At 35.9% G+C, this 23,534-nt stretch overlaps 1 protein-coding gene across 11 annotated transcripts in view; it reads left to right on the top strand.

Annotated features, from left to right (window-relative positions):
- Window positions 1–6,217: 6,217 nt before the first annotated feature.
- The window catches only part of hmbox1a (homeobox containing 1a), a 28,881-nt gene continuing 11,564 nt past the window's right edge, over window positions 6,218–23,534 (top strand). Inside the window, exons 1-10 of one of the 11 annotated variants that reach the window (XM_049463859.1) lie at window positions 6,220–6,494; window positions 12,650–13,201; window positions 13,367–13,452; window positions 14,315–14,425; window positions 16,244–16,400; window positions 18,754–18,836; window positions 18,936–19,031; window positions 19,818–19,936; window positions 20,129–20,185; window positions 21,336–22,855. In XM_049463859.1, coding sequence (XP_049319816.1) covers window positions 12,651–13,201; window positions 13,367–13,452; window positions 14,315–14,425; window positions 16,244–16,400; window positions 18,754–18,836; window positions 18,936–19,031; window positions 19,818–19,936; window positions 20,129–20,185; window positions 21,336–21,788 — 1,713 coding nt within the window. In that variant the 5' untranslated portion in view covers window positions 6,220–6,494; window position 12,650 and the 3' untranslated portion in view covers window positions 21,789–22,855. Of the gene's footprint in view, window positions 6,495–12,649; window positions 13,202–13,366; window positions 13,453–14,314; window positions 14,426–16,243; window positions 16,401–18,753; window positions 18,837–18,935; window positions 19,032–19,817; window positions 19,937–20,128; window positions 20,276–21,335; window positions 22,856–23,534 lie in introns of those variants that run through there. The other 10 variants (XM_022673232.2, XM_049463861.1, XM_049463862.1 and 7 more) reach the window with 10 other exon arrangements.

A 23,534-nucleotide genomic window follows, 5' to 3' on the forward strand; every position in this document is an offset into this window, starting at 1 on the left:
TAAAAAATAAGAATATCATTGAAAAGTTACTTTATTTCAGTAATTCAAATTCAATTACTTAAATTGTTCAAAATGTGAAACTCATATATTATATAGATGTATTACACACAGAGCGTGTAATATTTATTTTTTTTAAATCAGTTTCTCAGAAAATTTGAATATTATATAAGATATAAGGTACTTTTGGAAATGTTGGCAGTGTGCCAAGTCCTGCTGGAAAATGAAATCTGCATCTTCATATACGTTTTCAGCAGAGGGAAGCATGAAGTGCTGTAAGATTTCCCAGGAAAACAGAGTGGATCAAAACCAGCAGATGACATGGCTCAATAATCCAATTAAGACAATTAAGAAATCCAATTAAACAAATCCAACAATATGATTAGCAATATGCTAATAATTTAATTTAATTTAATAGTTGGAGAACTGCAGTGAATCAGATTTTGTCAGTAATGTGATTAGTGTGTTTACGTGCACTTATCAGTAATCAGATTATGAAAATACTTTGGGTTCACATGAGTCATGCATAGAGACACTTTATGGGCAAATATGATTTTTTATGTTTTATCTTTGTTTTTATAGTTTCTAATTAGCTAAATAATTCTTATTGTATCATGTTTTGCTGGTACAGTGGATCCATGTTTTTAAAAAGCCAAGGCAGGAAGTGTGATGTTTACATAACATGCTTCTGTAGAAATCTGATTACTGGCTGATTTATATAAACCTAGAGTTTTTCTGCTATCTGAACATAATAATATAGTAAAAGTGTTGATTGAAATAATGCTAAAATTAGATTTATAGGCCTTAATTCGATTTATCAGAATCCAAAATTAGCGTATGTTGTTTACATGTTTAATTGAATAATCAGATAACTTCAAAAATCACAAAAAAATAAGTACAGATTTGTATTTAAAAGAGTATAAAGTGTGTTGCTGGAGCTGTACCTTAAATTGAGGTACAACTTTTTTGTACACATGATTTTGTATCAGTAAAGATTATAAACATTATCATCAACTGAATATTTGTCAAGAACTTGATGATCCAAAATTGACTGGCTTTCAAATGAAAAATATGTAATTAAAATACATATATTGTTTATTAGTACAGTGATACAGAATACCACATTTACCTTTTGGCTGGTTAAATGGTACAAATCTGTACTTCCTGCTGTTAGAAAAGACTTAAATACTTAAAGACCAATTCTAAAGACCAATATTATAAGTTTTATGAAAAGTGTATGAAAAGTGAGTACAAGAAAGTACTTATATCTTACCTCTGTTTTTAAGTGTGTATTATCACATTCATTAATAATAAGCACAATCAATAATAGTATTACATTGCTTTTTTATTGTAATTATTGTAATTGTAACTTCAGATTATAACAGCATCAGTAACTTCCCCTTAATGTATTTACTGTATACCACAATAAACCATACAAAACCAGACTGATATTACAAATAGATTATAATAAAGGTATGCTAAGAAAAAGATATGCAAAATAGAGAGCTGCACATGCATGTGATCAGATTATACAGAATAATATAAAATGTGTGCAGTTACTCCTGATAGTTGTTGGAGTTAAAGAAAATTAATTAATGATGATGATGATTGGAAAGAAATGCTTCATCATAATTCATGAATTCACTGCTTACTGTATTAATACAGTTTTTATTTAATCTCACGTTAGCATTCAAATATCAATGATACTAATGTAATAATATTAGTTTTAGTTATAAAAACCAGTAATAAAACACTCAATAGAATAAGATCTCACATGCCGACCACAGAGTGCACAGTGTCCTGTAATGTATATGTAGTACATGTTGTTATATTAGGCATTAATGTGGGCAGCCTGTTGATTTTTTAAATATATGATTACCACTGATTTGCATGATTGATTACTGCTGATTAATGTATACTGTTGATTTGTATTGTCATCATAAAATAATACAAAAATAATCAGTGGCACATATAAATATAATACATATGCTTTATTTATCCATAATTTGTTTAATTCATTCTAATATTTGAAAAAAAAAACAGATTCAGATAATTTATTCACTTACAGTCTCTAAAAAATACAAATAAAAAGTGTGTCATTTGAGATTTGCATAAACTGCATATTCATACACACACACACACACACACACACACACACTCTTATCTCCTTTATACTGAGCTGTATTTCTAAAAGTGTAGTTTTTCTTTATCATTAGATTAAATAGCACAGTATTCTGGTCTATTAGGAGATACAGTAATGCCCTCTATAGCTGTGGTTGTGTCACTGCATCATCAACACCATTTTTACCTTCTTCATACATCACTCAGACACAGTTACTCAGGTAAATGGATGTACTCGTGACTGTGCTCTCAGTTCTCTGTTGTTTGTGCTGTAAAAGCCGTCGCTGCTTTAAAAAGTCAGACAGCAGAACAAAAAACCCATCACACAGTCTAGAACTGCTGGAACAGAGCAGAAATAGCCATTCATTTATGTTACGTCTGAATTACATAGATAGCTTTATTATTTCTAAATGAAAAGAAAAAAACATATATTATTACATAATAATGGAGCACCTTTATTTTTATTGTTATGAGTCTTTAATTTTCCTTTATGGTAAGTAATAGTTTAACTGAGAATTACATAGGTTGTATAAATACAGCTCGGTACATTAAACAATGTAATATAAGTCCAGAAATTACTTTTATATTGCGTAACATCTTCATTGTATCAATACTAGACCTGTCACAATAGCCAATTGTCTTGGATAATGTATATTTCCTGAAATAGAGTCACGACTCAAGAGGCTTTTATTGTCATTACATCTGAGTACAAGAACACAGTATAATTAAATTACTTTCATCCAGAACCAACACAGTGCAACATGGAACAGACAGTACAATAGACAAGATAAAGTGCAAACGTGCGACAGATGTGCAACATAGAACTAAAACACTACAATAAATATAATAAATACAACAGACAAGAGACAGTTTAACATACAAGATACAGTACAATGAAATGTGCATGGTGAGGAAAAGGTGCAGAAATATGCAACATATATAACATGTATAACATATAACACAAGTAACATATAACACTTAGAATATATAGAATTCTGTAACATACTCTAAAATACATGATCACAGTAGTTATTATGGTAGAAAGTTTATCGTTCTTATAGAATGAGCATGAGCAGAAAATAATGCTTATAGAGACATTCAGTCTCTGAGTCTGTAAGTAGAGTGTTGGGTGGGCTCAGTTAAGTCACTGTGTGAGTGTGTAGGGTGTGTGGTGATGGGGTGGTTCAGCTTCGTCTGTGAGCGTTGAGGAGTTTTACTGCCTGGTGGATGGAGCTGTTGCAGAGTCTGGTAGTGGAGGCTCTGTGTGTTGAGGAGTTTTACTGCCTGGTGGAAAAAGCTGTTACAGAGTCTGATAGTGGAGGCTCTGTGTGTTGAGGAGTCTGACTGCCTGGTGGATGAAGCTGTTACAGAGTCTGATAGTGAAGGATCTGTGTGATGAGGAGTCTGACTGCCTCGTGGATGAAGCTGTTGAGTCTTGTAGTGGAGGCTTAGATGCTCCTGTATCTTCTGCCGGTCAGCATCAGAGAGAAGAGTCCGTGTGAGGGATGGGTGGGGTCTTTCACAATGCTGGTGGCTTTGCAGATGCAGTGTGTGGTGTAGATCTCTGTGATGGAGGGGAGAGAAACTCTGATGATCTTTTCAGCTGCCCTCACTATCCGCTGTAGGGTCTTGTGGTCTAAAGTATTGCAGTTCCCAAACAAGAAGTTTTTGAAGTATAAATAATTTCTTAAAGTATTTTTTTCTTTGCTTAGTTAAGCAGTTCTTGCCATAATATATATATATATATATATATATATATATATATATATATATATATATATATATATATATATATATATATATATATTAGAACATTACTCAAAAAGAGCTTTTCACTGTATACCTGTAACTCTACCTTAGAACTGATGCTTTCAAATACATTAAGAGACAAGAAATTCAAGTAATTAATGACGAGTTCAGCACAGCTGTTAACTGAAAGCCTGAATTCCAGGTGACTCTACCTCATAAAGCAGACTGAGAAAATCCAGCCAAGATGTGCAAAACTGTCTTTATCTAAGCAAGAAGAATCTAAAATTTGACACATATTCTGGTTTATTTAACACTTTTTGCTTACTAAATAAGTCCATATGTTTTTCTTCATAGTTTCAATTAGTTTTTTTTTTACTGGTGCTGAATATTAAAATGTAAAATGTTATATAACCACGTTATCACTATCCCTATAAATGTATACTATTCTGTCAGTTCTGCAAAGCACAGTTTCATTATTGAACTCTCACACCAGCTGCTCCTTATTCTCCTGGATTTGAGGACAGTATGGGTTTGGACACTAGAGCGCGCCACTGTCACTTTGGCAGCAGTTCATCTAGTATAATTACTGTCTGTATTAGTTTATTTTTCAGACACAGCTTTACCTCCATCCCTCAATAACCCCATCTGATCCATCTAATTACTGCCTGCTGAGAGCTCTCCTGCATCCCAACTGCATACTAGTTACCAGACCTGTATGAAGTACTAGATGCTTTAGTCTTTAGTAACAGTAATTAAGTGCTCTATCAAAAAAGTAGATAGTACAAGTAGAAGTTGAAGTGAAGTGCAATTTTTGTACTTAAGTATTGCAAGAAATGTATTGTAAAATGTAGTATTGAAGTACTGAAAGTAAAAGTACAGTGCTGTGTTATTAGTGTAGTTATTACAGAAAGCAGTGGAAAGTTAGCAGTGCTAAAGGCAGAACAGGGGCAGCGAGGTCTTCTTTATTTTTATTGAATGGATTTTGAATATGCATCTTTTAATACATGTATTAAGACATTGAATATATATAATTTGAATAAGTATATAATTATGATACATACCTGATGAATTGCTTGAATATTTGCACCATGAGTGGCATACAGTTATCCAAAAGCAGTGTGTAAGACTGGTGGAGGAGAGCATGCCAAGACGCATAAAAACTGTTTAAAAAAAAATCATTTTTTTTTTGCCATTATTTGAGGTCTGAAAGCTCTGCATCTTTTTTTTGTTAATTCAGCCATTTTCTGCAAAAAAAGAAAAAAAATCTCTAAATGACAATATTTTTTCTTTGGAATTTGTGAGAATGAATTTGTTGTCCGAAGTTTATAGAATAAAAAAACATTGTTAATTTTACTCAAACATATACCTATAAATAGCAAAATCAGAAAAACTGATTTAGAAACTGAAGTGGTCTCTTAATTTTTTCCAGAGATGTGGATTAAAATATAAATGCATATTCAAAATGTACAAAAAACTAATAATGCAATTAAACAAATTTAATACAGCAAAAAGATAAAAAAAACATCTTGAATATTTAGACATTTTATATATTACCATATATAATTCCACTGTCCAATGTCCAAATAATGATTTTTTTTTTTTTGTAATTCCATCATTCTGTATTGTCTATTAGACATTTTTAATTTGTATTTTAGCATTATATCAATGCCATTACATTGTCTTAAGTAGACAATAATATCATTCATCACAATAGTTTCTGGGATAATATACAGCTCATTTTTTAAACCAGGAGTGGCATACAGTTATCTAAAAGCAGTGTGTAAGACTGGTGGAGGAGAAAACTGAAACTGAAACAGAAACATGAAAACTGTGATTAATAAACAGGGTTATTCCACCCCATTTTGATTTCTGAACTCTTAAAACTTAATAAATATAAACTTGTTTTCTTTGCATTATTTGAGGTCTGAAAGGTCTTTTTTTGTTATTCCAGCCGTAGTTTATAGAATAAAACAACAATGTTAATTTTACTCAAACATAAACCTATAAATAGTAAAATCAGAGAAACTGATTTAGAAAATGAAGTGGTCTCTTAATTTATTCCAGAACTGTATCATCCAAAAATACACTTTTATTTTATTTATTTATTTTTTTATCTATTAGTGTGGTATTTTTTTAAATAAGAAAGGCATGTTTATTTGTTCGTTTCTGTCTCGCTGAAGGAAGAAGTCATGAATAAAATAATTATTATCAGTCTGTGTGTTTTTCCTGCAGTAGCCTATACAGTCTGTGCAGACAGTGGGTGATGAAGGTATGACGTCCCCCACTGGATTTGTAGTTTTCAGTATTTGTGGTTTCCCTCCGCCTCCACTGTATCCGGCAGCGGAAAGAACTACAAGTCCCATGATGCTGGCGCGAGGCCGACTGCTCCTATCAATATGGCTTCTGTCAGTCGCACAAAGGCGAGTGTTTAGTGCGGGGAAATGCGGAGGAATTGAGGAGAGCTGAGGGTGCGGAGGAGCGGAGGGAGCTGAGGGGTCCGGGGGGAAATGTGCGCTGGGTGTTTGGAGAGCGGGGGTCCTGAGGAAAAGCCTGCAGCAGGAGTTTATTATTAATAATCTATTTAAATGGTGAGGAGGACGGAGGCCCAGCAGCACCTCACCAAGAAGGTAAGACTGCAGGAGCAGCAGATCTCAAACAACACCACTGTTATCATGTGTATATATCTGTGTGTGTGTGTGTTTGTGTGTGTGTGTGTGTGTGTGTGTGTGCATAGTGCATGCATGCATGCTTCAGCACTAGTGCATGGATTCTGGTGCAGCTGATGCATCAGATAAGATGCATAAGCAGGTAGCTTCATATATATGTGTGTATGTATATGGAAAGCCTGCTAGTTTCTAATAGAGCAAAGTATTAATGTATTAATATAACATCATATTTTACTCACTAAAAAGAAGTTGTACTGTCTGTACTGTATATAAAGCTGCTTCTGTTATCATTATTATTATTATTATTATTATTATTATTATTATTAATATTATTATTGCTGCTGCATCTCACAGTGTAGAAGAAGAAGAAGTGCTGTAGGTAGGTGTGAATAAATTAACTGTAAGTACTTAAGTAATTAAGTAACTAAAATTAATACAATAATTTATAATATAAAATATCATAGAATTTCTATAGCATAATTTCTATAAAAAAGAAATAAATAAGGAAGGAAAATTGAAACAGGCATAGTTACTACAAAAAAAAAAAAAAAAAAATCTCAATGCACACGCTTATGGGTGGGCAATATGGCCCCAAAATAAAATCACAATATTTCTTGGGAATTTTTACGGTGATAATTTTCTGGGCGATATGTCAAATTTTTTTTTTTTTTTTTTAAGTACAAACAATCTTGATAAAAGTAAAAGTAAAAAGTCTATTAATTACTATAGAATTGTAAAACAGCCACAGTGCTTTTAATTAGGAAAATGATAATGAAAAAAAAGATTCTTAATGTTTTTTGAGTCCTTAAACAGTAACTTATGAGGTCCTAATAGTATAAAATAGTATAAAATATTTATAGTATACCAAAATAAAAAGAAAATGCAGTAAAAATAAAGTAATGTAAAAAAAATTGCATGCATTTATTATGATACTGTTATTATTGCTGCTGCATCTCACAGTGAAGAAGAAGAAGTGCTGTAGGTAGGTGTGAATTAACTTACTGTAAGTAATCAATTATGTAAACCAAATTTCTATAACTATATAATATAATTTCTAAAGCATCTAATGGCATAGTTTATAGTAGTTTTACGATGATAATATTCTGGGCGATATATCAAATTATATTTTTTAAAGTAGAAACAAAATGGTATTAACTTCTATAGCACTTCTATAGCTCTAAATCAACCGGAGTACTTATTAGAATAATAAAAATAAGATTAAGAAAATTGAAAAAGGCATAGTTAATGCGCTGTGAAATTCAAAATGCACTATGATAATATTCTGGAGGATTTGTGAAAACATAGTTTTTGTTTTTTTCTATCTATCTATAAATGTCTGTCGAGTTTGTAAACAGTAACTTACTGAGACCCTGATTTTGTCTAAAATATTAATAGTGTACCAAATAATAAAAAAAATCTATTAATTTATTATGATACTGTTATTATTATAGAGCAAAAATTTGCCGCTGCACTTTTAACCACAGTGTTTTCAATGTGACGTGCAGGGTAGAGTCACACAGATGTGAGCAGTGAACGCTGCACTTTCAGCACTCTTAGTGTGTTAACAGCACGGAGCAGCAGAGACCGAGATTGTTCATAGCGATATATTACCTCGCTAATATATCGGATTAAATTGTAACTTCTGCAGACAAAATAAAAAAAGCAAATGCATGCATTTATTATTATACTGTTATCATTGCTGCTGCATCTCACAGTGAAGAAGAAGAAGTGCTGTAGATAGGTGTGAATGAATTCACTGTAAGGAAGTAATTAGGTAACTAAAATTAATTTCTACACCCATATTTATCTTTGAGGACAGTTCTGCACACTCTTGGTATTTTAATCTCAGTGTCTTCATGAGGGAGAGTCACCTGGAATAGTTTTCTCAGCGTCTTGAAGGAAGGAGTTCCTGGAGGTGCTGAACAATAGTTGCTGCTTTTCCTTCACGCTGTGAAGCTCCAGCTCATCCCAATCCCATTTTTTTTTACTATATAATTCTAAATGCAAGTATTTTCCATGTGTTTTAGCCTTTAACCGTCCCTGCCCACTGCCCATTCCCTAGTCCTATTTCAACACCCTTGGGTTGCCAGGTATGTGACACACAAGCAGGTAAAACAGAGTGCGGCAGCTGCAGCATGCACCTTAAAAAAAAGGTATATGAGTAAAACTCAATGCATTTGGTATATAGACACAGCTTGGCTCAGTTAAATCTTTCTTTCGAAGGAAACAAAGGACATCAAAGTATCATTGTGCCAGACTATGCAAATAAGCTATGCTATCATCATGCTTCGGTAGTACATGTTCGGTACAGCAGGAAAAAAGTGCATATTTGTGGAATGTGAAAATCTTACATGCTACTTGAGGCAAGGAGAGTAAAGACTTTTTAACATCACTCACTGGATACCCCTCTCTAAAGTTCCTCACTCAAAAGAGCCCAGTAAAGGAAATATCAGCAGAGCTCGCAAACACTGCTAATGACACTTTGCAGTGCTGCGTGTACAGAAATTCACATATTTTACAGCCAGTGCTTGGGTTTTGACAGTTTTAAAAGTGGTTTTGATTCCAAAAAGTAAAGTAAAAATGTACAGTTGCCTCGGTACCAATTACGATCAGCTCCAGAAACAGTATCGTTATTTGTATTTCCTCTAAATGTAGTGTTTTTTTGGTTCCTTTGCTCAGAGGATTGTATGCTACTCTGTAGCCGTGTGCCTCTTTAGCAGTGGTGCCGTGTGCTGTGTGGCCGCTGTTTATGGAATTGTGTAGGTTTATTATTAATCTTGCCAGGTTGCAGTATGTGATGCTGGCAGACGCTTCTTTGTGGAGGTTTTGTTGCTGGAGTGAGCAGAAATCTTTCAGTATGTTTTCTGCTGATGGGATATTTAGAGAGAAAACTGACCTGTGCTGACCTCCAGATCTGAAGAAACGACTTACGTGCAAACTTTCACACTGTGCACTGTAAGAGACATTATTACACCATTATAATGACTTAGAACAGTATGATCAGTTCTGCTGAAGTTGTACTGCAGTTGGTGCAGTTTTACACGTTAACTCCATTGATTGAATGGCAACTTTCAGTCTTGTGCATGCAGCAGGATATAGGCCTCGGGTTTTAGGCATGTATTTATCTGTCCTATGCTGATAGGTCAGTGTAAAGCCCAATTTATATTTCTGCATTGAACGTGTGCTGTAGTCTATGCGTATCCAGAGTGCGCTACGCAGTGGAACGCGTTTATACTTCTGTGTGCGCATATCAGCGGCTCTGTGTCGCTCTGCAGTTTAAACCATGAAGGCGGTAATGTGCAGGCGGGAACACGAGGCCCGGCGGACCAATCACAGCTGCGTCTGTCCGTCTTAAGCAACACGTAGTTACATTTCAGGGAGGTGCACATCGAACTACAGCATAGGGTACGTGTCGACACGTAGCCTAGTGTGTAGGTCCGATGCAGAAGTATAAATTCTGCAGAAGTATAAATTCGTGTTCAATTTTTCTAGTTCAATTTTTAGAAAGGAAAACTTCATTATTACATTTTTTCCATTTAAAATAATAAGGAAGGCTTCATTGTATACAACAGAAATGTAAAAAAAATACCTTTCTTGTTTTTTATTTGCATCTTTAAACAAGAATCTGATTACATAGTCTGACCTACTTTTGTTACAAGATGCAAAGATAACAAAAAATTGTTAAAAAAGTAAGAATAGATTATTATTAAATGTTTTTTTCTGAAAATCTATTTTTGAGATGCAGAAACTGAAAAACTAGATAAAAACCTGTTTCATCTGTATCATATACTAAACTAAATGATAAACTATGAAATAGGGTCAAAGAAAATCTGACTGATGAACGTTACACTGACCCTGATGTATCAACATACTGTTGCTGTCAACAAGCCAAAAAAATCCATTTATTTTACCATTAAAAAAATGGTATATCTCCAGGTTCACAAAAGTGAACCTGAATTGAGTTGAGTTGAAGAGTCGATAGCATTGTGTATGCCAAATTAGAACAGTAAAGATATGTATAATGTCCAATTCTGATTCTCCACACATATTGTGAAGAACACACCTGAATTGGCATCACTCTCACGACATCCCAGACACTACATCAGGACCCCACTGCGGTCACAGTGGTCTCAGCTGAAGAACCCCTATTCTAAATAGGGATGCAGGATGAAATCGGATTCATATCGGTATTGTCTGATGTTTGCAGAATTCCCACATCAGTGCATCCCTACATATATAACTTCATCACAAACACATTTTAAATCACATTTAAAGCTTTAATGTTACAAGTTGTACAGTAGATTTCTAACTAATGTTGTAATGTTGTATAATCTGCGTGTGTGTGTGTGTGTGTGTGTGATATGGTAAAAGGTGGAATCTAAACCTATGAATGTTTGATCTCAGTGGATTCTTCTTCTTTACCCTTTGGGTTCTGTTAGAGAAGCTCACGGCTGCTCGTGAAAAGGCTGTTGCACGTTCAGCAGTTCCTCATACAGAAATGAAAGAACGGAACATTATATGACTTATAGTTTCCATATGGAGCGCACATTTGCTCTCCAGTCAGCACTGTAAATGTGTGTGTGTATGTGTGTGGAGGGGAGGGGGTTTTGCTTTGTGCTTTAGCATGCATGCTCTAGATCTAAAAGTCTGCCTTCTTATTACTATTTTCAGTCCCTGTGGCTTTGTGTGTGTGTGTGTGTGTGTGTGTGTGTGTTTGAGGCACTGTGAGCTCAGCACTAACAGAATTATTTTCAGATAAAGCTCTGTTCTGGGTGACTCATGCACATGGGCTCCTTTGTTAAAAGTATCTGGGCTATTTTGGATAGAAATGTTTCTTGGCAGTTTTCCCTAAAAACCCTCCTCCTCCTCCTCCTCCTCTCTCGACTCTGCAGTCTCAGCTCTCTGTCTGAGCCGTGTAAAGGCCAGTTAAAGTCGTGTAGTAATGAATGCATTATCCTTGTCTTCACCTCAGAGAGGCTCTTGTCTTTATTGCAGTGAATGGTGGTTATAAAGCAGGTCAGTGACTAACCTGTAGAAATAGCAACACTTTTTCTCAGATTTGGCAACAGATAGATTTAACACAGACAGATTGATGTAAATCCTGAGATTGTAGGTGTGGTCACTGAGACACTGGGATTCGCTCAGAGGCTACTCTGGGGTAGTGTACTTCTTGGTGAAAGACTGTTCACTGCTAGACATATAGATTATATAGACCAGGGGTGTCCAAACTACAGCCCGCGGGCCATTTGCGGCCCGTTTCCTGTTTTGGAGCGGCCCGCGAGGTATTTTAGAAATAGAATGAAAGTTGGCCCGCTGTTAAGCAGGTTTTTATAATGTGAGACTCAAAGTTTGAACGCTAGGTGTCAGAAACGGGCCAAAGAGTCGGAAAGGCTGCGCATTTCTAGCGCAGAAAAACGGGGCAAAAGAGTCTAAAAGCGGAGAGAGTGCGCATTTCTAGCGCAGAAAAACGGGCCAAAGAGTCTAAAAGCGGAGAGAGTGTGCATTTCTAGCGCAGAAAAACGGGGCAAAAGAGTCTAAAAGCGGAGAGTGCACATTTCGAGCGCAGAAAAACGAGCCAAAGAGTCTAAAAGCGGAGAGAGTGCGCATTTAAAGCGCAGAAAAACGGGCCAAAGAGTCTAAAAGCAGAGAGGGTGCGCATTTCTATTGCAGAAAAATGGGCCAAAGAGTCTAAAAGTTGCCGTAATTTAGGAGTTTTATATTAAGAGACATCATGAAATTAAACATCAATTTGAAAAATCTTAGTTTACACAGCACTGTCAAAGATAAAGATAGTAAGTCAAGTAAAATGGTGTGTAAATAAAATAATCAGGAAAATTTTATTATTTAAAGTGTTTCATTATTTGTTTTATTATAGAGTCTGTGGCCCGTCCACAACATTCACATTGGGTTGGGCTTTGGTTTGGACTTTCTCTTGGTCTCTTGTTGAATTTCTCCTGCTTTTTTTGTTGACTTAGGTCTCTTAGAGCACATGCAGTGAAATAAAGAAACTTTTCAATGGTTTTCTATTTTTTTTCGAGATGCACTAATATCTACATTGAGGTGATCTATTACTTTGATTTTTAAACATTAGATTTTTATTTTGTCTCTGTGTGCAGAATGTCTCACTTTCCGGAGGAGCCTCGCTTCACCATCGAGCAGATCGACCTGCTGCAGCGTCTGCGCAGGAGCGGCATGGCCAAGCGGGAGATCCTGCATGCGCTGGACACGCTGGAGCGGCTGGAGCGTGAGCACGTGCAGAAGTTCGGCCACCGTCACTCGTACGGTGGAGGTGAGGGAGGAACCGAGGCCGGAGGAGCTTCGGTCCAGACCGGGAACAGCCACGGCGGCTCTACCTCCACCAGCGGCGGCGCGTCCAGCCACGCAGCATCCTCGTCTAAAGCCTCCGTCTCCACGCAGACGCTGTTCCACAGGAACGCTTTATCCCCGCTGTCCAACAACTACGAGACTTCCCCTCCCCCCACAGTTACAATGCCCATGCCCATGATGGCACCGCCCGCTCAGAACGGACGGGACAGCATGGTGCCCCTAAGTAACGGGACACTTTCCCCAAACCAGTACCCCGTCAGCGCCGCCCCGGTGCGGGCGTTCGGCTTCGAGCCCACCGAGGAGGAGGTGGACATTGATGACAAGGTGGAGGAGCTAATGAGGTCAGTGGTCAGCTTTTTTTTTTCCATTTTTTCATGCGCTTTTTTGGCTGTTCCGGACATAACTAGCACAATTTGTGGATATTTTAAAATATTTCCTTTTATAAATCCCTCATTTTCCTCTCTTTCTGGCTCTCTCTGTCTTATCTCTGTCTCTTGTCTCTGTAGAAAGGACAGTAACATCGTTAAAGAGGAAATAAAGGCCTTCCTGGGAACCCGCCGGATTTCACAAGCTGTCGTCGCCCAAGTTACGGGTTGGTACTGCTGACAGCTGATGCGGCTATTTACAGCCCTGCTATTACTAGCTGTCCAGCCAGGATTATCATCGTTAGATAGATGGGTGTACTGTATAAATAGAGACGCTGTATGTCACAATTTAGTTTGTGGACATCTCTACTTCTAATCAGTTCATTCAGAAACTGTAAGTTGCACCCATTGCTGACACAGATGCAAATGCATATGGGGTGGGAATATATATGCATGCAATGCATCATTAATATTTTTATTAAACACATAGCAAAGCAAAGCTAAAAACTGTGTTATCTGGAAGTATGGTGCTTCAGAGTCTAATAGGAAAGAATAGAAATTCTTCCTGGACAGTAGAGACAGTTACTAAAACAAATGCAGGATAAACTCTCTTAATACCCTTGAATTTAGATGAACTAATGAATAAACAGGTGTCCCAATACTTTTGCCCATATAGAGTTTTTGCTGACCACAATACATTACTATGAAACACATGAAAAGCTATGTTTTAAAATGACTTCCTCTTGTTGGGTGATCTTGTTCTGTGTATTATTGTTTTTTCTTTTCCCAGATGTAGATAACACAAAATTATGCAGATCCATAGAAACTTTTATTGATTGGACATTGGACAATTTTTAATATATAAAATGTCTAAATATTCCAGTTAATAAAAGCTATTTTATTTTTATTACTGTATAAAATTGGGGTAATTGCATTATTAGGTACTTTTATTTAACATGCATCTTGTAATACACCTATGTAGACTTTGAAATATATATATAATTTATATATATTATTTTATGTTATAATTTAATTGTTGTGTCAATCTTAGTAATAAGAACATCTTTTTCATCTTCGCATCTTCTGTAGGTATCAGTCAGAGTCGGATCTCGCACTGGCTCCTGCAGCAGGGTTCAGACCTGAGCGAGCAGAAGAAGAGAGCTTTCTACCGCTGGTATCAGCTGGAGAAGACCACGCCCGGTAATGACCAACCCCACCCTCACTAGCAATCCAGCTCCACCCTGCTGCTCCACCCTGCTGCTCCACCCTGCTGCTCCACCCTGCTGCTCCACCCTGCTGCTCCATCCACCTGTTATTAACACGTTCACATCCATCCATAAACTGAGTCCTTTATTCATCCTCCAGTATCTTACTCATAATGCAGCAGTGTGTTCCAGACAGGCAGAGAAACACTACGTAATCTAATGTTTTAATTATAATAAAACGGTAACACTTTACTTGGATGGTCCATTTGATGGCCTCTTTGATGCTCAACTGACATTCAACTACATATCTATTAAATGCAAATGAACTGAAAGGTGAAAGTAAATGATTCGCCATTGAATAAAACCCTACATTCAACTCTAATCCAAACGCTTATCTTAATATTTTAGGATTGGGTTTAGGGTTAGACTTTAAGTTTATGTTAAGGTTAGGGTTAGGGTTAGGTGTAGGGTTAGATTTTAGGGTTGATTAAGGGTCAAGGTTAGGGTTAGATGTAGGGTTTGATTTTATGGTTGATTAAGGGTCAAGGTTAGGGTTAGGTGTAGGGTTTGATTTTATAGTTGATTAAGGGTTAAGGTTAGGGTTAGGTGTAGGGTTTGATTTTATAGTTGATTAAGGGTTAAGGTTAGGGTTAGGTGTAGGGTTTGATTTTATGGTTGATTAAGGGTTAAGGTTAGGGTTAGGTGTAGGGTTAGGGTTTATTTTGAATAATTTACATTCAACATAGGGTTAAGTTAAATTTAATGGACATTTAATTCAGTGTTAGTTGAATGTCAGTTGAGCATCAACAAGGCCATAAAATGGACCATCCAAGTAAAGTGTTACCTAATAAATATCTAAACATGCTCAAACACTAACTCAGCATAAAAAGAACCAAATGTCAAAGCTTTTTGGAAACTGAATGTAATAACAGTAATAATTAATAAGTGTCTGATTTCTGAGAGAGGTGGGCGATATGGCCCTAAAATAATATCACAATATTTCATGGTATTTTCGTGATTTGATAAAACACTGAATTGAAAAAAATATTTCAAGAACAAAATTAAAATTATATTTTATCTTTGCATACAATATGATATATGGCACACCCATAACTGAGATATTAAAATATACAAGAATTTGATCAGATTTGTAACAGAAGTCAGTGATCCAGAATGTCATGATACTAATAATAACAATAAAAATGCACTCCATATATCTCCATATATCCAGGATTAAAATAAAATAAATGATACTGGACAGATATAATCTATAGTTTCTAGTAGTAGATATTTAATGGGAAATGAGAACAGTGTGAATTTTTCTTTTGTGAAAAAAAAAGTAGAACCCTGATGAGATAATTAATTGTGGGTGATATGGCACCATATTTCAGGGTATAATATCGTTCACGATATTCAAAAATGTGGGCGATATTATTGTGTACAATACGATATGGCACACCACACATTTCTGATATATTTTTATTACTCATAACTGCATGATGGATTAACCAGTAAAGACATGCATTTTACATTAATTTCCACAGAAAGTGGTTAAGATGCTATTTTTGGAGATTTGTGGGTTTTGTTTGCCAGTGATTATTTTTATAATTTTTTATAAATACTTTGTGCATTTAAGATCTATTAGAAGCTGTTAAAATAGTTAAAAAAAGAAAATGAGCCCAAAATAAATTTGGATAATGAGCCTTTCAACACTTTACAGTTCCTGTAATCACACAAATGAGCGTAATCAGAACAGGAGCTTTTGTGTGTGCTGCTCAGCTATTAAACTGCTGTTTTTGATGTTGTATCTAAGGTGCTACTCTGGCGATGCGTCCTGCTCCGATGGCCATCGAGGACATTGTGGAGTGGCATCAGACGGGTCCCCCCATCAGCTGCAGCCCGGGCAGCTTCCGCCTGCGGCGCGGCAGCCGCTTCACCTGGAGGAAGGAGTGCCTGGCTGTGATGGAGAGGTGAGAGAAAGAGAGAGAGAGATGATAGAGAGGTGAGAGAAAGAGAGAGAGAGTTACAGTTTACAGTTTACAGTTAAGGACGATGTGTTTTTATGAAAATCGTTTTGCAAATTAAGCCCAATGGGGAAAAGTCTTTGCATTAGTAGCATAATAAATTGTGCTTGTTTTCTATTTTGTAAGTTTTATCAAAAAGGTCACCATTTTATTTCTTTCTATTTGTTTTTTGAGGGTGGGTTTATTTATTTATTTTTTAAGTTTGAGGGTGCATTGTGTCAGTATCTAAACTATGTTGGAGAAAGCTTTCTAGAAGTTACTAGACGTTCTCACTGTTTACAACTGTTATTTTTTTGCTTGTTTCTGGTTGCACTTTAACCACAAAGGGGACATTTAAGTGAAAACTAAATAAATAAAAACTAGTTTCTTTATCATTTCTTTATCATCTTTAATTTGATTTAATTTGATTTAAATCGATTTTTTTTTAAAATCAAAGATTTATTTTTTGGGCCATATCGTGTAGTGTGAAGGGAGTAAATGAGAAATGTATTTAGAACACCCGTTAACCTACTCATTTTATTCAGGCAATTATCTAATCAACTAATCATGTGGCAGCCTTGCAGCAGTTCTAGTGATGAAGCAGCTTCAGGTAATGTTCACTTTAACCATCTGAATTAGGGGGACAGAACACCTTTGGGATGAATTAGAGCAGAGATTAAAGGAGAACTCTGGTGTAAAATTGATTTTGGGTTAGGGGTGGGCAATATTATATCGTATAAAATATATCGTGACACAAAAATATCATGATATTAAAAATCCATATCGTGATAATAGGGCTGTTTTGTCTTAAAAGTAGTCTATTATTTACTGTGAAGCTTTAGGTGTATTTATTGTATATTTGTTTTAGTTTGCAGTTTATATGCATGAAAATGTTCTGCAATATTTTTTGCTGCATTATATTATTTTATGCTATATTATTTATTTTGTCACATTATGATGATTCTGTTATACTATTATACTATATTCTGAAATTAATGAATTATTTTTCTGTTTTCCTATTTTGCCAAGTATATGGTCATCGCAAAAATACCCTGAAATATCGTGATATTATTTTAGAGCCATATCGCCCACCCCTATTTTGGGTGTAGTAAAACCTGATAAAGAGTACAAACCTTTGTTGAAAATCCCACTACCGCTCTCCCACAGCTTTCCGAGATCCAGTAATTTTGAGCTTTTTGCCCAGCACTCTGTACAACGTCCAGTTCTGGGCATATTTTGCCCTGATAAATCGCTTTTTCCACAGTTATCCAGGCTCAAAGTAGCTGCGCCTTCATAAGTAGTATCCGGAGAGCCCTGACATTTAAATTCTCAAAAAACTCTGTTTACAACCCATAGCGCAGGTAAATCTCCGGGCACCACTATCACTGTACTGATAATGACCATAGATGCCACATAGTCTGCCTCCTGGTGTAAGAGCCAACTGCTGTATTAGAGGACTTAACCATGTGCCCCCAGTGCATTTATTTGTATTGAGGAAGGTGTTTAATACACCAAAAATAATCACAACTCACAATACCAATGTTTACCCGATTTTCACACAGTTTCAGTCATTTTTACACTACTGCAACTAAATAAAAATTATATTTTATCATTACATACGATATGATATGGCACACCCCTTACTGAGATTTAAAAAAATACAATAATTTTATCAGATTTGTAACAGAAGTCAATGAACCAGAATGTCATAATAATAATAATAATAATAATAATAATAATAATAATAATAATAATAATAATAATAATAATAATAATGCACTCCAAATATCAACTCACAATACCAATTTTTACCCGATTTTCACCCGTTTTCATTTCTTTTTTTCTCATTTTGCCTTTATCTACACAAACCCATTTGTGAAATCAAAAAAGGGGTCCTATGTTAACGTGTAACTTAGGCTGATAAGATGTTTTTAATTAAAACAGCTTTTGATTTTAGTAAATGTGACTACTTAATAGTGCAAATTCAAAAAATGACCATTTGCAGTTCTTTATAACCTATAAAATGTTTTGAAACTCTGTTGTGCATAATAATATGGAACAGTGCATTTAGAGTTTAGCTAAAATATATATATATATATACTATTATCATTAAAATTGGATTTATGCTTAACGGGTCATGACTAAAAATTATACTGCCTGTCATTAGCATTGGCCATTTAGGAAAATCTGTATAATAATCTGTATAATAATTTGGAACATGGTGTAGTGTCGTTTCTGCTCTGATTTTAGGACCTTCAGTGACTGCTCCTCCCTTATTGGCTCACTAACTTGGTCTATTGCCTTTTTTTTTACTCCTCAGCTACTTTAATGATAATCAATACCCTGATGAGGCAAAGAGGGAGGAAATAGCCAACGCCTGCAATGCAGTTATTCAGAAACCAGGTAAGTTCTGCAGCGAGGGAACGCAGGCTAAATTCCTCTGATCAGTGATCAGTTCTGAAACTTTAAAGGTTTTAAACGTGTTTATTTCTGTATGTTCAGGGAAGAAGCTGTCGGATCTGGAGCGGGTCACGTCTCTCAAAGTCTACAACTGGTTTGCTAACCGGAGGAAGGAGATAAAGAGAAGAGCCAATATAGGTAATGTTGAAGCCCTTTGGGGGCAGGGCTTTAATGCGTTTTACACAGTCAGTATACTGTACACTGACATGCCAAATGTCATGGGACAGCAGTGTATAAATTAAGGACAGCATGGGAACACCCACACCTGTGTAAGTTGTAAGGTGTTTTCCTGTGAGTGAGTTTGAACATAGTTTGACAAGAAAAAAAAGTGGTGGAACCCAATACTAGTTCTTATTCCATTATTGTTCCAGTATGTTGTTGTGTGTAAAATTTTAGCAGGGGTTTAAGAGGATAGTTTATCAGTTAAACCAATCAGAAACTGTTCTAATTAGAAAAAAATTGGATTTATTGAAAAGACAGAAAACAGGTTCACATTTTAACAGAGTTGTTCTAAAGACTAATAAAGACTAGTAAACAGACTTAGAAATCAGTAAAAATCAGTAAGAAGACTAAACAACAATGCAATATTTATAGCATTAATTTATAAGAATTAAACTTGATATTATAGTAAAAATCTCTGGGGACAAGCCCTGAAGTGTGAAGATGAGTTCAGTTCTTAGAAAGTTATTAAAATTGCCTAGTTCTCATTTTATTCTGACTATTTGAGACATTAATAAATCAGCTTAGGTCACACATAGGCCATTATCCTAAAAGAATAGAAGTCAACTTTGCCAAAAAGGTGACAATATGTTAAATTAAGGGAGGATTTTGCATTAAAATGTGCATTTTTATTTAAATTGAATTCCACAAATGTGCCTTTTGCACACGATTGTATGTTATGGCAAGGTGTGTGTTTTTTCGAAGAAGCAGCAATCCTGGAGAGTCATGGGCTCGATGTGCAGAGTCCCGGGGGACAGTCCAACAGCGACGAGATTGATGGGACGGAGTACAGCGAGCCGGCGGCGGAGCAGAGCTTAGGGCCGGTAAGAGACTCTCTTATTACACCTTTAAAAGCTTCTCTCACTGTTTTATAAACATTTCAAGTCTGCTGCAATCCAGCCTTCATCGACCCGGTGTCATTCATTTCAACACTGATGAGAGAAGACTGCCTTGCCTGCACAGACGTGACTGCAGATTCAGAGCATTATAGAGCTGTGATTTCTCTATCTCAAAAGAGAGCAGTGGCCAGAGGCTTCGCTTTCAGCCGAGGGGACCTGCCCTCCCCCGTTCAGGTACGCGGGACATGCTTAGCGCTGGAAACACTGACAGACAATCAGTTAACCACATGAAGGCTTCACTCACGCTTACTACTGCATGTGGAGGTATTACACTTAATTCATTTCTAAAGAGAATGGATATTTTATTTAACCCTGCTGTTCCTCTTATAACTGCATGATGGGAAAGAATAACAGAGTGTATTGCATGTGTTTTTACTAGGGCTGGTCTGAAAAGCAATCTATACCTGAATTTTGTCTGTTACATTTATATTTAATTTGTTTCTTTCTTAACCCTCTGTGGTCGAATTCATTCATTAAACAATGAACTACAGGGGTTGGACAATGAAACTGAAACACCTGTCATCATTTTAGTGTGGGAGGTTTCATGACTAAATTGGAGTAGCCTGTTGGCCAATCATCATTAATTGCACATTGCACCAATAAGAGCAGAGTGTGAAGGTTCAATTAGCAGGGTAAGAGCACAGTTCTGCTCTAAATATTGCAATGCACACAACACTGGGTGACATACCAGAGTTCAAAAGAGGACAAATTGTTGGTGCACGTCTTTCTGGCGCATCTGTGAACAAGACAGCAAGTCTTTGTGATGTATCAAGAGCCACGGTATCCAAGGTAATGCCAGCATACCACCAAGAAGGACCAACCATATCCAACAGGATTAACTGTGGACGCTGTAAGAGGAAGCTGTCTGAAAGGGATGTTCGGGTGCTGACCTGGATTGTATCCAAAGACCATAAAACCACGGCTGATCAAATCACGACAGAATTCAATGTGCACCTCAACTCTCCTGTTTCCACCAGAACTGTCCGTCACCACAATAAATTATTGTAGTCTAAAACCAGGTGTTTCAGTTTCATTGTCCAACCCCTGTAAGTCATTATTTAGTTACAGAGTGATTTCCTGAGTGCCCTTTGGTCAGTTTCACTTAAATCCACCCATTACATATTAGAGGCAGATGACAGACAATAAGTGTACAATGTAGGCACAACCCTTTTTTTATATATATATTTATACTTTCACTCCCCACCAAAAGTATTGGAACAGTAATGCCAATCCCTTTATTTCTGCTCTAGACTGAAAACATTTGTGTTTGACTTTAAAAGATGAATTTAAGACAAAAGATCAACATTTCAACTTTTATTTCCAGGTATTAACATCTGGATCTGATACAAACAACATGAAAACCCGAGAGCTGTCTATGGGTGAAAAACAAGCAATTGTGAAGCTGAGAGAAGATGGAAAATCTATCAGAGCCATTGCACAAACCTTGGCCATAGCCAATACAACCGTTTGGAACATCCTGAAGAAGAAAGTCGTCACTGGTGTACTAAGTAACAGGTGTCGAACAGGTAGACCAAGGAAAACCACAGCACTTGATGACAGAAACATTGTGAGTGCTGTAGAAAACGACCCTAAAACGACCGTCAGTGACATCAGCAACACCCTCCAGAGGGCAGGAGTGAAGGTATCGCAGTCTACTGTTCGCAGAAGACTTCATGAACAGAAGTACAGAAGCTTTACTGAAAGATGTGAATCACTGATTAGCCATGAAGTGCAGAGACAAGCCGCAGAAATTTTGGGACAAAGTTTTTTTGACTGATGAGATAAAAATTAATCTTTACCAATGTGATGGAAAGGCTTTCTCATGATCCCAAACATATGAGCTCATCTTTGGAACAAGTGGAAGTAATTTCATGGCTAATTTCTGGGATGGATTCTACAGAACATGAGAAGTCTACAGAAACATTTTTTGTTTCAGTTTAAAAAAAGAAGCAGCCAAACTGATGGGAAGATCCTTCTTCATACAGCAAGATAATGACCCAAAACACACTGCCAACACTACAAAAGATTTCTTTAGGGGCAAGAAGTTGAAGGTTTTAGATTGGCCTCATCCCTCTCTAGGCTTAAACCCTATGGAGCAAGCATTTTACCTGCTAAAGAGGAGACTGAAGGGAGTAAACTCCCCCACATCCAACACTAACTGAAAGAGGCTGCAGTGATAAAAGCCTGGAAAAGTATCACAAAAGAAGAATGGAAAAGTTTAGTGATATCAGTGGGTCAGAGACATGATCTAGTGATTGCAAACAAATGATTTACAACTAAATTTTAAGTCTTATTAAGTATTATCTATTATATATTTAGGTTTATCTGTTCCAATACTTTTGCTCACAAGAAAAATGGGTGGATTTAGATAAAAGATACATTCTAATGAACTGTTAAACTCTGTTTAGGCCAGCCCCAGTCATTACACATACAGTATATATATATATGATAACTGTAAATTCTCACTTTATTTTATTTTTGTTTGTTTGATAGTTTTGCACTTAAAAAAAGGTCTTTTTTTACCCTCTGTCTCCAGATTTAACAACGCATGCTTGATTAACACAGATTGACCCAAAGAAGCCTCTGTCATGTCCCACAGATGTACAGTACAATACAAAAGTCTTAGGCTATTAACATAATACAATCTTTAATACATGTTTACAGTCATAATCTTTACTTACACAGAACTATTCCTTTAGTCATCTCAATAGAAAAGCACTGCAAATATAATGGAAAACATATTGAGCTTAAAATCTTTAGTGCAAAAGGCATGAACTAATTCTCTTAATTAATCATGGGTGTGTTTTGGGCGTAACGTGAAATAAACCAATCAGCGTGTCACTTGTCTCACATAAAAAAAAAACTCCAATGTGGCCGAATTAAAACAATTCTGTAAAGAAGAGTGGACCCAAATTGCCAGTTATCGGAAAAGCTTGGTTGTAAGGTATTAGGTTTAGGGGCAAAACCTTTTTTAGACAGGACTAGACAGGTTTGGATTTTTTTTTTGTCCCTTTAATAAATAAAATTATCATTTAAAAAGTTCCTTTTAAATTTACTTAGGTTATTTGTCTGAAAATAAAAATATCAGAATAGTAAAAAAGCAATGAGCACTCCTAATGAGTGGGTTTGGTAATTGGCCAAGTAAATTGGGGAGAAATGGGAAAAAATCAGACAAAAAAATTAAATTAAAAAATTGTAATGTGTATGGCTCTAGAGGTGGGCGATATGGCCCTAAAATAATATCACAATATTTCATGGTATTATTGCGATAACGATACTCTTGGCGATATGACAAAAAAATAAAAAATACACTACTGCAACCAAACAAAACTTACATTTTATTATTGTATAAGATATGATACAGCACACCTATATTCAGAATGTAATGATACTACTAATAATAATGGACTACAGATATCTCCATATATCCAGGATTAAAGTAAAATAAGTGATTTTGGTCTCGAGTAGATATTTAATAGGAAGTGAGAATTGTGTGAAATTTTCTTTTGCTTAAAACAGCAAA

This window comes from Astyanax mexicanus, chromosome 14 (genome assembly GCF_023375975.1).
Source record: "Astyanax mexicanus isolate ESR-SI-001 chromosome 14, AstMex3_surface, whole genome shotgun sequence".
Lineage (NCBI taxonomy): Eukaryota > Metazoa > Chordata > Actinopteri > Characiformes > Acestrorhamphidae > Astyanax > Astyanax mexicanus.